Below are 16,636 nucleotides of genomic sequence, written 5' to 3'. Positions count from 1 at the left end.
AAGTTTGCTACGGGGAACAAAATGCTGTGAAATAAGAGAAACAGAAACAGTTAAAGGATAATTTTTCCACTAATTACTTTTATTAGCAACAGGACTGAATACAAGGAACATTTTAGAGAGGCTGAACCTCACAGAAGTAAAGATGGGCAGAGGATCACCAGTATAAAAAAAAGTGTAAAAATAGTGGCACAACTTCAAAACAATTTTCCTAAGCAGGAAATAGGTACAACTTTGAATAACTCATCATCGTATCAACTCTGAATGGCTACATTAAAGCAGGACGGACTCTGTTCTGGACAACAAGCAATGGGCTCAGAGACACGTTCACAAACGGTTTGCTGTGCCATCTACAAGTGTTAGTTAAAGCTCTTTCTTACAAATAACAAACCAAAGTTTATTTAAATAGATTAAAGCAAAGTAGAAAACTGTTCTGTGGTCATACAAATGTAAATTAGAAATAATATTTGGAAACAATGAACGTTATATTTGTGCACAGAGAGGGACAGTTCAAAAGGCTGCCTCTCTGATGATATGGGGGTGCATTAGAACCTCTGGGAAAGCATTATCAATGCAAAAAGTATCCAGACGGCGTAATTTCTGGGGAACTGTCTAAATAAAGGTTGAATGAAAAAACCATTGGCTGTTTCAGCAAGACAATGCTAAACTTCATGCTGCATCCTTTACAACAGCATGGCTTCTTATGGAAGAGTGTGGGTGCTGGCCTGCCTGCAGTCCAGACCTCTGACCGGTAGAAAACGTTTTGTTCACCATGAAACAGAAACGCTGTGAATGAAAGACCCAGAACTGTTGAACATTTAGTCTTACATCAGATAAGAATGGGGTGTCGTTTCTATTCAAAACCTCCAGCAGCTGCTCTCCTCAGCTCCTAAACGTTAGTTTTTTTTTAATTTTTATATGTTGCCACCATAAAATTTAAATCAATTAAAGTATTCTTTGTTACAAGTTACATTTTGAAAAAGTAAAAGAAAGTCTTACAACGTTTTTCTAAAATTAAGCAGACACTGGTTTGTTTTAAATTTTTATTTCATGTTAATACCATAAATATACAAAACTGAAACTATTTCACATGCGACAAAAGCCAGACAGTAGTGCATTACTCTTTTTTGTTTTTTTTCCTTTTTACACGTGATTGATGAGGATTAAACTTTACAAAATATACAGGTGTCCTTTTTCCTCTTCATTTCTGTCCAATAACACTATCACAGGTCAAAAAAAACTGTCAGCAAACTTTAAAACACATTGTTCTGTACTTTAAATTAGCTCGCCTAAATACATCAAGAAAACTACCCACTGTGGCAAAGGCTTCATATAATGGTTTCAAATTATAGACACATGGAAATGATGTGGATTTATGCAGCAAAATGTTGGAATAAGGTAAAACAGAAGGAAGTGCATCACAACGCAAGATCTGAAAACAAATTTCTATGGACATTTGGTAGATTTCTCACAGCTTTTCAGGACATTAAATAACACCGGGGATTTGTTTTCTTTCTTCTTTTATACCGATCATCTACACATAACTTCATACAACAAGCATACATGTCGTAAGGCTAAGCTGCAAAGTCACTGAACACGTTTTGCAACCTAGCGCACAGATCAAAAACAAATTAATGCAATAAATTAAATAACACTATAAATAAAAACATGTTTTGCACAGACTTTACAGTAAAACAAAAAATGTGCAACGAGTTGAAAACAAACAAACAAACAAAAAATCAAAACAAATGCAATACTGTCATGGTTTTAATAATGATTATTAGTATTGAACGAGAGATCTTTAACTTTTAGCAGGTTTGGGGAGTATTTCATGTAATTACTGCAGGGCCAGCTATCATTCATCTGTCATGCACATCTTCAATCACATTCACTATGAGTAACAAAAAATAAATCCCACGCCCATATTTCACTTCAGCGACAGCAGTTTACACAACTTTAGTGTATTTAAAACAACACATCATTGTGATAAAACTGAATGAGCATCAAGTTGTTCATGTTTATTTTGGCTACAAGGTTTCTGATGTCAGTAATCCAATACCGACAGAGAAACATGGGTGGAAATGGACCGTTAGCCTTCATGGTTTACATGTAAACAGGACTCGAGACAAAATGAATCATGTCCAGGTCGTCTCCTGTGAGAAAAGGCAGCTCAGTTTTCTCCATGTATGAAGCGTGTCTTTCTTTTTTTAAACTCAAGGAGACCACGATCAAACAGCTCAGATGAATAGCAGCGTTAGTTTTTGATCACATGTGAACAAACAGTGAGATCCACAGATTCAGTAGTGTGTTAATGATAAAAATACAAAAAAAGAAAACAAAAAAAAATCTTCTAAACTTCTGCTTGAATGCACCAGGCCATTTCATTTGAAAGCTGAACCAACTTCAGGACATGCGATCACTTCTCACAGGAAAATTTGGGGAAAATAAGGCGGCAAAGGTTTCCCCCAAAACTGCCTGTGTAGCCTGATAAGTGGAGAGAATAAGGGTGCCCCAAACGTTTTATTTTTTTAGCTCGAGTGTGTTAAACATGCTTATTACCATCATGCTGAACCAGCCCAACCAAAGGACACAAAGCAGAAAGAGATATTCAACTGAGAAATATCTTGGGGCAGGTTCTTAAATAAGAACATACAAATTCCTATTTATAGGAAACTATTTTTTATGAATTATACCGTCTTGCTACAAAGCACACACATATTGGTTAAGGTATAGCATACCTTCAATGTCCAATTCCTGGATTACTAAAATAAATAATTAGATCAGTCACCTTTTATTTTAAGTGAAGCGAACATTCACACAGATTCAGCCATTTAAAAAAAAAAAAAAACTATGCGCACACCACCATACTCAGATTATAACTTCTCATGAGTCTACACTGAAGCTGTTCGGAGGTCATCACCATGGAAAAACACAAGGTACGCTAGAAGTCCTGCCTGATCTGAGACCACCTCAAGGGAACTGAAGGACAAGAGAAGCAAAGGTAAGTGTGAGGGACAACCCCCCCCCACACAAAACACACCTTGAATCACTGTGTATGTGACCTCTGACTGTAAAGCAGATATGTTGTCATGTCTTTACTAGAGCTTGACTTTAGATGAAGACAAACAACTCTGGTCACGTGTCTGTTCTTTTCCTTCATACTTCAGAAGAGCAATGTGCAGATGAAACATTCATGTGTGTGACCCATTTGATCTGAGAGCCAGCAGGACCAGAGTTGTGTGTCTCCATAATGTTGTCGTTGTGTGTGTATAAGTTTGACTGCGTCTCGTCTGCGTTTCCGTTTATGGCTGAGCTTTAAAGGCCCCACGAGCAGCATTTGATGCAGCATTAGCAGCTGCATTAGCAGCTGCGTTTTGAACGGTCTTGTTAGACATGACTCCGGTCGCAAACTCCTGCTGAGCCTTCTCAAAGCTAGCACCAGTGGTGCGGTACAGCGCGTGCACCTACAGCAAAACAGCACAAAGAGTCAAATTAGGTGGAGGTCATATACAAAGCTGTTAGCTCAGACATTTCTCTTCCTTTGTTTTTATCAGAATACTAGTTTTGTGATTAAACACCTTGCAATAATCCTTACACAACTGTTCACCCATAAATATTCAAACTGTTATACTGGTCTGTGCATTTCAGACTGGAATCGAGTGTCTGCATTACCTTTTTGAACATAATGAGCGAACCCACAGACAATGCAGTGAACAGAGCTGCAATTAGTAGCATGATGATGCCCACTGGGATACTGGTGTTCAGACCAGTTAGAGCTGCAATCCAGCCACTGGCAAAACAAAACAAATCAAAAAGCTACATGAGCAAACTTCATAACAGAGTCACAGATGGACAAACGCAGTGAAAGCACAAGACACTCACCATGTCCCCCAGCCGGTGATTCCAATAGTTTGAAGGACGTGAACCCCAAACTGACAAATGTAGATGAAGAAGAAGACAAAGAAGCGGAATGAACTGTCACTCCTGCAGCGAGGAGAAGAGGAGGATCGGGAGAAAAACTTTGAAATACATGTTCTACTAGAACATTAGGTCCTTCCTGCTTCCACTAGTTTGCTAAAGCCTAACTTTATTCATGTCTATGTAGCGTTAATGTAATGTTCTCAGACAGCAAAACCGTTGAGAATTAGCTGACTTGTTTTAACTAGTTTTATAATTGAACTTATCCATTGTATAAAATGACTGCCCACTTAGTAAGTCAGTATCTAACTTCCTGTTTCTGCTTACCTGAAAGCCCCATAAAGTGGTCTGTACCAGCAGACGAAAGAACACGGGGTGAACAGCAGAAACCAGAGCATAGCCAGGCCAAAATCCACACCCCGAGATGCATCCACAATGAACCACGCCAGGCAGCCAAACATGTTCACAAAGAGCGTGCCTGCATGGACTGGTATTCAAAGAATAAGAAAATACAATTTCAATATGAATTCATAAAAACGCAGTGTAATGTTAAGCCAAAATCGACTTTGATTTCTACTTTTCTTGTGGATTAATAAATAATACGTTGCACAGTATGCATTAGATAATTTAAATACAAAATTTGGGGACGGTTGAATAAGTCTGTAATTGCTGTTTTGTGGTGATTTAAACAGTCCACTCACACATCCAAATGTTGTACATAATCTTGACGGTCTTCTGGAACTCTATAGGAATGTCCACTGCAATATCGTGATAGAAACATGGGCCGACTGGGAACTTTTCTGGTAATGGAGGCCAGTTGTTCTTACGTCCTGTGTGAACAAAACAAGCAGTGAAATATGTTAAACGTTTTGATTTTGAGCTTTTGTTTCATGAAATTCGTCAAAGTCAAGTAACTGTGAAAGAATCTGGATATATGCAACAAAAACTGTAAAAGCGCTGAGTTTTACCTTATTTGTTTAAACCTCAAACTGTGTGATGACTATACAAAATATACAATACTATGAGCAGATAGATAAAGTAGTAAGAGAACTGAAAACAGTTTGACTTTTCATTTTAAAAACAAAACTTTAGGAGTCAAACCTACCCTTTTTATATAATTGAAAACTAACAACTATTACAGAGTTTTTACTGGTCTACAAATATTTCATGTCATTTGTCTCATAACATACTGGTTTTAAACATTTCTACTCAGTTCTTTAGTTAGTTTTTTTTAAGAGCTTTTTAATGTTAGCCTGCTGGGAGCTCTATTTTATTCCTTCTTTTTACCTTGTGTTATACAATTATTTCTTAATACACTGATTTCCTTCTTAATCCGGAATTACAGTTTTAAATCCAATAAAATAAGAACTCATAATGCCTTAAAATAATGAGAGACAACTAATCATGAAACATGCAGTCAGTAAAGTGTAACAGAGCTAACTAAGGGAGGGTTAATACACAAAAATGTTTAGCCTTTTAATAATATAACTAACCAAAAATCAACTAAAGCTTATAGAGATGAGTCATCTTTTCGTTAAAATGAAAAATATTGAGTACATAGTCATCAAAAATTAAGTATGTCAGCCATCAGATGGATCCTTATGTCAGGTAATTCTGGAGCAAATATTCAGCTAGGATGTGTTTCAATAAATCATTAAACACACAAAAGCATAACAACTACAATTTTGACTGAAATAGAATATCAAAACATTTATCTAAAGATAATAAGATCATAAAAAATGTACTCTATGAATCCTCCTGATTCCTGGTTTTATACAAATCATCTGCAAAAAGATCCTTGATAAAGCACAAAAGGTGAAAACACTTTTGGCCCAAAACAAACCGTACGATGATCCTCATGAATCAAAAGTTGTGTCATAAAATTACCAGTTGCCATACTTTCAGAAGTCCAGTTTTGACGAACAATAACATTCAGACTGTGAGGTGCGATTGATATATATATATTTATATTTATGTAACAGATTATGACTATAGGAAAAGCCTGACTGACCTGCCACTCCGTGGGATTGTAACTCCCTCTCTCGACGATCAAGCTCTGCAGCCTTCTTCTCCAACTCCTCCTGCCTTCTCAACAACTCAGCCTGAGCACGTGCCTGGTCCTGAGAGGAGACAAAAATTTCACAGCTTGTTACAATTGCCAAAGAAACCATTAAGTCATTTGAAATGTGAGCAAGCTTGGGTGCATTTTCTTGGAAAGGAGAAAAAAGGGGGTTAGTTGTATTCAGTTACTTTAAATCACACACATCTTTATTTAATAGAATTTAACTTGGCTCTAAAATGGAACTGCAAATTGAAAACTAGATGGTAAAAAGACATTAAGTGAATCCACATTAATTACCTCATTATTTTATTGCTGGGTCAACACAAAACAGGAGGGTACAAGAGTTAAAACCAAAAAAAAAAATGAACCAAAAGAAAAAAGTTTACCGGTAATTTTACCTGTGGTAAATCTATGTTTGCTTGTTTTTTTTGTAAAAAAAAATAAAAAATAAATAAACTGGGTGATATCTCAATAAAAAAAATTTAAGACCTGGAAAAGACCAAATAACTTTTATGTCCTGACACGTCAAATTTCAAAGAAAGAGGGTGCATTTGCTTTTAATATGACTAAATATGCCAGTATGGTAGGTTTTTTTTTTTTTAAAGAAATATATTATTGTCCAAAAACCTACAGTTCTAGTAAATATTTAGTTGTTTTAGCCTAGTGCAGACAAACAGCAGTTACAAATAGTTGTGACTAATTCCCCCATTATAAAGATATATTTTTAAGTATTACCTGAGTCTGGTGCTGTGAGTAAGCTGGAGGTTCTTCTGTTGGCTTCATGATGGCAGGCTGTGTGTTCTGGGAAGGTGCAGGAGTGGGTTTGGGGGCATTTCCCGGTGCTGCCTGCAAACCAGCATAGATTGTCTAAATTATTATCATTTATGAAACCAAATGATAAAACCAAACTGAAATTTGTGATTAGGCCACAGTCATTCTATTTAAGTTAAAGTCTGGGAAAGCAAAAACAGAATGGATAAAAGGAGGTCTGTCAGGATCAGAAACACACAAACGCATGCACACACTCATCACAGCACCGTTCTGGCATCTGTGAAAGGGTTATACTCCTCCAAACCACCAGGAGGAGCAGATCGTGTCACTTGGGTCACTGAAGGGTCCTACAGAGGAAAAATATCCAAACAAGAGTTAAAGCTACAACCACCATAAAACAAAAGCTTTTTAAATTGTATTTAAATAACTTCTAATATAGTTTTTATACAAAACAGTGCAAATATCTAATTAATTTACAAGTTCTAAAAGTGATTGTTAAAGTGCTTTCATCACTATGAGGTGGGACAGCAAACAATATTGGAAAAAAAAAAACTTTGGGATCTATGTTTAGACTAAAGTATTGATCCAAATTTAATATAATCACATCTTAGTACTTACATGAAATCTAGCTTTACACTATGCTCACTTACATGATAATCAATTGTATGCAGTAATAGTTTATTTTTGTTAATGAAACATAGTTTATAGACAAAATACACTAGAAAAGGTCATTCATAGCTTGAATTTTAGAGCAGATTTGAAGTCCCAGCATGTGTCTTAAGAACCAAGACTGTCCAGATGTTGTCTTCTGTGTCCTATTACTCTTAGAGACTTATTTTCAAGCAACAGTAGTCTCAAGATAATCTTGTTTATGCGTCATGTGTATGGAAATAACTCACAAGTTGTAGCAAACACGCTGCTGTGATGTTTGAATTAAGGTCTGCATCCCAGCGACTTTAGTAGCTAAGCAAGTTTGATATATATATAGTGCATAAATAATAGTACGTAAACAAAAATCACCCTTTTTAATCAAACGAGCAGCGTTAAGCAAATGTTTACAGTCATTGGCCAAAGCTAACGAATAGCTAATATTTGTTACAGCATTGAAATCAGACGTAACTAGACAAAAATATGTTACATAACCTCTTGTTAGTGTCCTTATAATATTAGTAGTCACGTCTAGTGTCAGTAATGTTGTAAACAGCTAATAAGAAAACCTCTGGATGGCAGTGAAGCTGTTAGCTAAGGCACTTAGCATGGATGCTAAGTAGTCAAGTTAGCTACCTGAAAAGGGTTGCTGAAATCCGGGTCTGCGAACGGATTGCTGTCAAAATCGGACATCGTCTTGCCTTTTAATAATAGTTTTCCTTCAGCAAAGATTCTCCAATTCTACAAGAAAGCTTCAGCCTTTTGATGTGACTGCCTGTTTTTGTTGTCTGCAGTCTTCTACGCCTCCTGCTGACGGAGACTAGCTTAGCCCGCTAGCCAGTAGCTTGAGTTGAAAATGGCAGGAGACTAGCGACAGCGTCACCGAGCTCCACAGACAGCATCACGTCTGGACAGGTACAACACATGCGAACGCTGGAAAATATCAACACAAATACACTCCTAGCGCTATTTATTCACTATACATTAACAATGGGTTTCTTCCATGTCAAAATGACATTCTTCGTAGTCAGGAAAAAAAATCCTAGTAGTTCAAAATTTTTGGGTGTATGGCAGGATGTTGTAACATTTATTCAAAATTACATCCAACTCTTCTTCAATTTTCTTATTTTGTTTCAATATTTGCATGCCATCTGGTCAAAATGAAATTCCACCTTGTAAAACTTCAAAATTAAATATGTATAAAATAACATTTTGGTTATCAAACTTACATTTCAAGGTTTTCTAAACTAAGATTTTTAAAAAAATAAAAGGTAAAGTTTGATGAATAAAAAAAGACCTTAACGTGTTTAAGTAACTGATTTAAATTTTATTGACTAACAGGAAACATATAGCAGAATATAACCTATATAGAGTCCATTTGTTTAGTGTCAAATAGAACATTTGTGTTCATTAAAATATTTTTCCCCCAATTTTTTTTAACATTTGAGATGTTTCAAATGTACATTTTTAGAACAAATACACTTTCAGGTCCTTATACAAGCAGATATTTTCTTTTTAGACGATTTTGAAATAAAGTTATTAGAAACTAACTTGTCAGATATATACAAAGTTAGTCATAATTTTCAATTGATTATTGATTATTTTTGATTTATGTTAAAGTGTCATCCTGAGTGCACAATAAAAATATATTTGTATAGCTACGTTGTTGCTTGTCATTTTTCCCAATCACTGATGTTTTAAATGGTCTTAAATAGCCAGGATACTTGTATTTTATTTTTTATTTTTTTTTACAAGTTAAATAGATTTTTTTGTGTGTGTGAAATTCAAAAATACTTGCGATATATCTGAAATTCTTAATAAATAAATAAATAAAGAAAGAAAGTTGCCATTGCAACTGTTAACTTTAAACACGTTATGCATGCAATTTATTTTTTGTTTTCTTTTGCATTTATCTTTTTTTTCCTAACAGAACTTATTGATCATATCCTGTACAATATTTATTTCTACAAGTTTCATGGAATCCATTAAAGGAATGAACAATAATTCTTCTAAAATACATTGAACTTTTGATTAAAGCTCCACTTTAACTTGTCATTTCCAAATATCTGTAATTGTTCAGTTGGGCTGAGATCTAAGTCCTGGTGCTCTCCCAGAAAATGACAAGCAAAAGAAAGAAAGAAACGCACATTTAAAAAAAAGTTTGAAAAGGGGAATATTTGTAAAAGCTATTGCTTTTTTTTATTAGGGTTGGAGTTAGGTTTAACAAATAATTAGATTATTTTCCCAGGACAAAATGTTACAGCATTCTCGTGTTTTCTTAGTAAACTGTAGCTTAACAGCAGTTTTCACCCAACAATCAATGTTATTGTGTTGATGATTGCATTCATGAGGACTGAGGTATATACAATTGTATTTACATCTATTTAGTTCTTAATATGTGAAAAATAACAGAAGAAGCAACCTGGACATTTCTTCTTTTACATTTATCTTTATGAAAATCATGAAAGCTCTTATAAGTTTTCTACAAAAGCATGAACATCATTTTATTGACCACAAATGGCCACTTGGGGGCGCTATGATCCAACAGGTCTCCTCACCTTATGTTGCAGAATCTTTCCTCATTTGCCATCAATTTATTTTCATTCAAACGAAGGGTGACCATGTGAAGAACATCAGATCAGTTGACAGCCTGTAAATGTGATTTAAGCATTTAGGCACCATTTACCCAGATTAAGTTTCAATTGAAGAACAATTGCTATTAGGTTGAAATCTTGCAGCATGTGGTAAACCATGGATGTAAAATTATCGCTTGACTCTGTTGGAATTCTGCTGCACATTTTCAAACAAAGACACATAACACCTTTAAATACAAGTAATGTGCTTTTTGTTAATGGGGAAATGTTCTCCTTTATACCTTGGTAATGTTTGTCTTTTCTAACCTATTTATTGTGCACGCATAATGTTTTGCTTTGATAGACTCTGGATGAACTCAAACTGTCCTTTTATTACAAATCACTGCAGTCCACAAACTAACTCTCTTTTACACACACGCACACACACGCACATGCAAAATGAACATCGGTTCCTTCCCTAATCTCGTATTAATGGACCCAATCACAGACTCTATGAATAATCAATGGCCAGTGGTCTGCAACCGCAGTGCTGAGACCTTGAGTGAAACTGAATTTTCCTAATAAGACACGTACGCACACACACCTTGAGTCCCTAATAAGCTCCGCACTGTGGGTTGAATATACGTCACATGGTTTGTTTGCTGCAGAATGTGAAAGATAAACATGCTATGTCAAGCTGTGCAATGTGTGCATGCACTGTATGGAAAGGAATAGTTGTGAAAACAGTGTCCTGCCTTCACTTGCCCGCTCACTCCTGCCTCTCTGCTTCTGCTTTCCTCAGATGACACCGTGTGGAAACAACCGCTTTGGTTAATAGCTGCTACATTAGTCTCTTAACCAGCTGGTCATGGCCATTTAGAAATATTCATTAGGTCGAGGACCAAAGTGGATAGCTGTGTTAGTTCACTCGCTGACTGAAAACGGACACAATAAAGGACGGGGAGAGCAGAAAAAGAGAGGTGGAGTGACAGAGTGGGAAAATAACAAGCAATTTACTGCAAGAAATGACAACCAAGTGTAAAAAGCCACAGATGCAATAATCATCATACTGCCCTGAATAAGAACCTTGTGCTTAATTAGATCTCATTAAGGTCTATGAGTGTTATTTTAGGGCGCTGAAAGGTTGGATGAGCAGCACTTGATATTATGGGTTATTAATGCTGCAACATCTGGTGTCATTCTGGCAATAGCCTGACAGTGCTTGAATAAGCTGGAAAATTGAGTATTCAACTGAGGCGATGATTGGATGGCAAAATATGGCATTTTTATGCAGCATTCTTGCATAAAATACAGATACAGTATATTGTATGGGTTTGTGTTCCTATATGGCTTAATATAAAGTGTGTGTTTGCTTGTGAGATTGTTTGCGCTGATGACCAGTCAGAACATATTACACACCGCGGAGGGAAGCAGCCCGCTGTAGCTGGAAAAGCAATTGATTCTCTATTTCCATATTAATGAGCAGATTTGTTAAGAGTCTGCAGGAGAGGAAGAAAATAACAGGGTCTTCATAGGGCACGACATTTATAAATAAAGCTGATGCAGAGAAAAATGGAAATTAAACCTTTTAGTTTAATAAATTTGAGGCGTCCGCAGCAAAGCGAGTGATTTGCATTTCCATTTGTGGCCAAATAATGAGAGTGCGGTGCCATGATGAGCCCGCTAGTGCTGCTTTTTGGGTCTCAGACAGTCAGACAATCACTCCAGCGTGCAGACCTTCACATCAATGTCATTAGCTCAGGCCTGTTACCTCTGCTACTTGACTTTCTAAGATTATTTAGTGAGCTAGAGATTCATATTGTCATTTTATAAAAGAAATAGGACTGCGCTTAAGTTTTCCCACTGTTTTAGTTCCAGCATTTTCTGCGTTTTGCCTTTTTCCTTAGATATTGAAGAGCTTTTATACATGTTGGTGTTGATTTTAAATTATTTTTCTGTCATTCGTTGTTCTAAAACAAACTATAAAACACGTGCGCGTGCACACACACGCACACGCAAACGCACACGCACACACACACACAAAGACTTCACTGATTGAATTTATTGGGGAATGGATGTTGACTAGACCACTCCAAGTAGGCTAGATTGTTGTTGTTCCCAGATTGACAGACAGACCCAGAGTGGCTGATTGAAAGTGCCTTTTAGCTTGCTCTCACTGTATATTTGATTTGGCAAAATGGAAGAGAGAGTCCAGTCTTTTCCCAGGATGCAAACACAAGTCCTTGTGTTTGTGTGGGAGTATGTTTGTGTATTTGGATGCGTTCTGTGCATGCTGACTGGAGGCTGTTTTAGTAAATGCTGCATAAAATGTACCCTTTCAGGTATTAATTGAATAATGCAGCACTCCTCTTGTCAGCCATGAAGTGGGCCACTTTTTCAGTGGCCCGGTCCTGCTTTCTTCGCCTGTGAATTGACTTGATTTATCTGTGTTGTTCCAGCCAATGGATGCCATTTGTTCCAAATATTTGACATAAACATGCAAAGAGCAGAGGCGTGCACTCATAAAACCAGCTCTTCGATTGTTGTTTTACAGCCCAAAGGAACCACAGTGAGAGGGTCGTGGGGGAGGGAGGGGGGCTCTAACCCTTTAAAATCGCAGGGAGCTCGTGCTGAGCCAACAGCATGTTAAAGCTCTCGTTTAACCAGCGATGTGGTGAAAAAGAACAACTACTGTCATAAAGAAGAAGTAAGAAAAGAGGGAAAGGGTTTGTGGAGGTGCAGATGAATTAGAGATGTGCAATGTCCTGCTAAATACGTGCACTTATTTCCCATGCCTTTAATGGGACACATCTCATTGGGCGCCTTATGTCTGCTTCCAAACTGTAAGAGATATCCAACTTCACACCTGCAGGAAATTCCCTGTTGTAACGACAGCAGCAGCAAATGGAGACCTTGCTTGGAAAGAATAAAACTGAAAGTTGCATTTGACTTGTGTCTTTGAAAAGAAAATGACATTAAACAGACTGCGATCAATCAGGATATCCTTTAATTCTATTCAAAGTGCATCTAAAGTGCGCTTGGTTTACGGTTTCAACTCGTTTGTGTGTGTTGCTGCACTGAGGTTCGATTTGCTGATTTAGCACCTCTTTCATTTGCGACACGGTAATATTTGCCAAATATACAAGCCATTTGTTTTTATTATCCTGGTTGAATATGTTTGTCTTGGAATATCAATAATCATAAACTAAGCCACATCTCTTTTTGCCTCTGCTTTTGTCGCGCCCTCTATGTTTCTATTGCACACTGTCCAAATATTCCAAAGTGTAAGTGATAAAATCAAAGATTTTCACTCCTAATTTTAGTCAACAGTGTTCACACATGCAGCATTTAACTGCGCACACATATATTCTCTCCCACTGCCCGTGGCTCGTGCCTTGACTGAATGTGTGCTCCCCTATTACAGACAGTAATTACCGTTAGTCACCCTGTGTGTCCATAACAAGCCGGCATAATGCCCTAATCAGGCCTGGATTAATCTAACCCTCTCTCTAATCACTCTAAAAGTGATTTATATTGTTTTTCCTGTTCGGAACAAATGAAATCTGTAGCCTAAATTAATACTGGCTTTTCATCACTGGGAAGCTAAAAAGCCAGTAACCATCACATTCTTGTCATTAAGGCTGCTTCTGTGGAGATATGCGCCCTCCACCCCGACAGACCGACCCCCCACACATACACACATGCTTACACACTTGCTCACTATTTAAGTTGTGTTGGGAAAAATGTAATATAATATTCCATTAACAGAGTAAACTAACGACATTACTCTTCTGCTAAGAGGCTTTCAGAGCAACCAAATGGGGTCATCAGAGGGAGAGCTGAAGCTTTATTGCCATGGTTTGATATTACATATGCTGCTTTGATTTAATAATAACAATCAGGAAATGGCTGCTAATAAATTACTTTGGGATGCAACAATTGCATTTGATTTTTATATAGCTTGTTTTTGCTGAAAAAAAAGCTATTCTCAATTAAATTCTTTCGAGAGGACGCTATTTTATCCATCTAGTAATTATTTTTATAAAGTGCCTCTATATGATTTTGTACAAGTCACATGTCAGATTGTATCAGCTGCTGCAGTTTTACAATTTCTCGGTGTCGAGTTTTTGTTGAAGACAGCGGGCGTCTTGTTTTGGTCCATGCCTCCTACTTTGTTTCATTTCCATTGTTAAACAAATCAATTCCAGCCCTGGCTCACTTCCCGCTGTTTTTCATTACGGAGACGAAGGCCGAACGCGAAGCCTGAAATTTCCAGCTCACCGTTCGGTCTGTGCTCGGAATGCAGACAAACTTAGCGAATGCAAATTGTTCTCCAATCTGGTGGAGCTTTCTGGGCCCCTGGTTTCATGTTCATTTCCTCCACCTCACTGTGCTCAAAATCCAAAAACCTTTCCCGCAGTTAACCTGAACGAGACGGCGAATGAAGACCTGACAGTGTCCACCGTCTCATACTTTCTCATTCGTGTCTTCTCCTTAATCGTTCTCTCTTCCACGCGATGCCTCACCTTTGCTCCCCTCTCCTTTCTCCTCCTCCCCCTACTCTTCATCCCCCTCAGTCCCCGCTCCCCTGTTCTCTTCATGCTGTGTAATTCTCATCTTACACACTCTGTTGCTCTGGAGTATGAATAATGCATGGTGTGTGAGAAATCCTCAATCTCATGCTTGGCTCCCAGCAAGCATTACGGAGCTTGCATCTCTATTACAGAGATGAATAGCAGAGAGGGGAAATATCACACAAGACACACGCTAACTTCATTCTTTGTTTTTAGCATTAAAGCTCAAATAGAAAATTTCTATAATGAACACTTTCTGACTTTATAGCAGAAACAATCCTGCCAAAACTTTTAAATCCCTGCATTGTGACTGTAATTACACATAATTCTCTGTCATGATAAACTAAGACAAAAAAGTTCAGAGCAGATCTAAAATGTATTAAATAATTTTCATACTGAAACGTCAGATTGACAAAAAAAATACATTTTGTGTTTTAGCTGTCTTCTTCCAAAGATTTGACGTGGAATCAATACCATAAAAACCACAATGCATTTAATATCACCCGAGAGTGTGTGTGTAAGAATTTTTCTGTACCGTTAGCAAAATATTTCATGAATCACTGAATAGATTTTAGTGCAACTGTCAGAGTTATCTTTAGATACACAGCTACAACTGATAAAAGTTTGGAGTCGACCCATTTTAAAATCTCTGTCACAGAAATTCGGTCTCAGAAAACACAAAAACAGCTTTAGTTCAGTCATTTTTACAGAGATTGAACTAAGAGGTGGCGCATTAGTAGCTGCGACTGATCTCAAACTTATACTCAGAGTCTGATTGTACAAAATCTGATAAAACTTTGCCAACAACAAATTGAACAGTGTTAGCATCTGCAATTGATCAACTTTTGGACTCAACTAATTCAAAGTTGCTGCCACAGCTAATTGATCTAAACCAAACATCGTTATAACTCAGTGATGATAATACAGATCTTGAGCTAAATTAGCTGTGGTAGCAGGTGAGAGTCATTTACAACACATATTCCAAGCACTAACAGATCATGTTAGTTTACAGAAAATGTTGCAGGAGATGGTGCATTAAGGTTTAACCAATGATCTGTCATGGAAGACAGTGGGCAAGATGTATTCCTTCAAGGAATGTGAGGCCTTAAATTTTAAAAATTGTTTACAGGTAATTGTGTGAATGTTTGTGAAGCACACTGTTGTGATCCATTTTTCTTTCGTACATTTTTCGGCATCTTTCTCGTTCCACAATTTTTGGGCTATTTCAACAAGCCATATATCAAAACGTTCAGCTCGTCCAGGACAATCCTGTTCTGACTTTTGATATTGGTGCAACTTTAGCTTTTTGAAATATTTAAACTTTTCTACCATTTTTTCCTCACAGAAAATGAGCAGCTCATCTTACCTCCTTTAAATCTTTAGATCTGTTTACAACCTTTTACTGCTCCTTTCACATTTTGTTCTGGTTCAGCTTCGTTCCGCTTCTTTGTGCAAATTTAAACTTTTTCAGCTACTTCAGCTAATTTCAGCAGTTTTTTAAGCTTTTTTGTGCTCTTTTCAGATTCTTTCTGATAACTATAAATTTTTTTTGTGCTTCTTCTAACTTGTTTCTGCTAGTTTCAGCTTGGAATGCTCCTTTCAGCTGATTTCTGCAAGTTTCTGATTTTTCTGTAATTTCAGCTACTATATAGCTGTTTTTATGCTAATTTTAGCCTTTTCAGCTAATTCCACATTTGTTGTACTCATTTCAACTTTTTCCAGCTTAATTCAGCAAAAATGTGCTCTCTCCACTTCCTTCTTGTAATTTCTGCTTCTTTCTGTTTTTTTAGCTACTTTTCAGATGGTTGTATGATAATTTCAACTTTTTCCAGATAATTTCCGCTTTTTTCCGCTCATTCTCGATTCTTTCAGCCTAAATGGGCAAACATATTCTTTCTACTTTCTTCTGCTAATTTGTTCTACCTTTTCAGCTACTTTTAGCATTTATTTAGATAAATTCAAATTTAGATAAATTCAAGTTTTTCATGGTAATTTTTGCTACTTTTAGCCTAATTAACTTATTTTAGCTAATTTCAGCTTGTTTTGCTCCATTCAGAATTTTCTGATATTTCAACTACTATTTAGCTGGTTTG

At 36.8% G+C, this 16,636-nt stretch overlaps 1 protein-coding gene across 2 annotated transcripts; it reads right to left on the bottom strand.

The window, feature by feature from the left end:
- Nucleotides 1–1,761: 1,761 nt before the first annotated feature.
- On the bottom strand, nt 1,762–8,235 carry LOC119413263 (secretory carrier-associated membrane protein 1). Of its 2 annotated transcripts, XM_037680300.1 has the most exons (9): nt 8,033–8,235; nt 7,015–7,095; nt 6,713–6,823; nt 5,927–6,035; nt 4,617–4,745; nt 4,243–4,402; nt 3,880–3,981; nt 3,670–3,787; nt 1,762–3,461 (listed from the first exon to the last, which is right to left on the bottom strand). In XM_037680300.1, the coding sequence occupies exons 1-9, from the start codon at nt 8,087–8,089 to the stop codon at nt 3,300–3,302; spliced, it is 1,029 nt and encodes a 342-aa protein (XP_037536228.1). In that variant the 5' UTR covers nt 8,090–8,235; the 3' UTR covers nt 1,762–3,299. The 2 variants fall into 2 exon arrangements, with proteins under 2 accessions (XP_037536228.1, XP_037536229.1); XM_037680301.1 differs by lacking the exon at nt 7,015–7,095.
- Nucleotides 8,236–16,636: the final 8,401 nt, after the last annotated feature.

This window comes from Nematolebias whitei, chromosome 8 (assembly GCF_014905685.2).
Source record: "Nematolebias whitei isolate Nwh7 chromosome 8, NemWhi1, whole genome shotgun sequence".
Lineage (NCBI taxonomy): Eukaryota > Metazoa > Chordata > Actinopteri > Cyprinodontiformes > Rivulidae > Nematolebias > Nematolebias whitei.
This window is presented reverse-complemented; position numbering and strand designations above follow the sequence as displayed.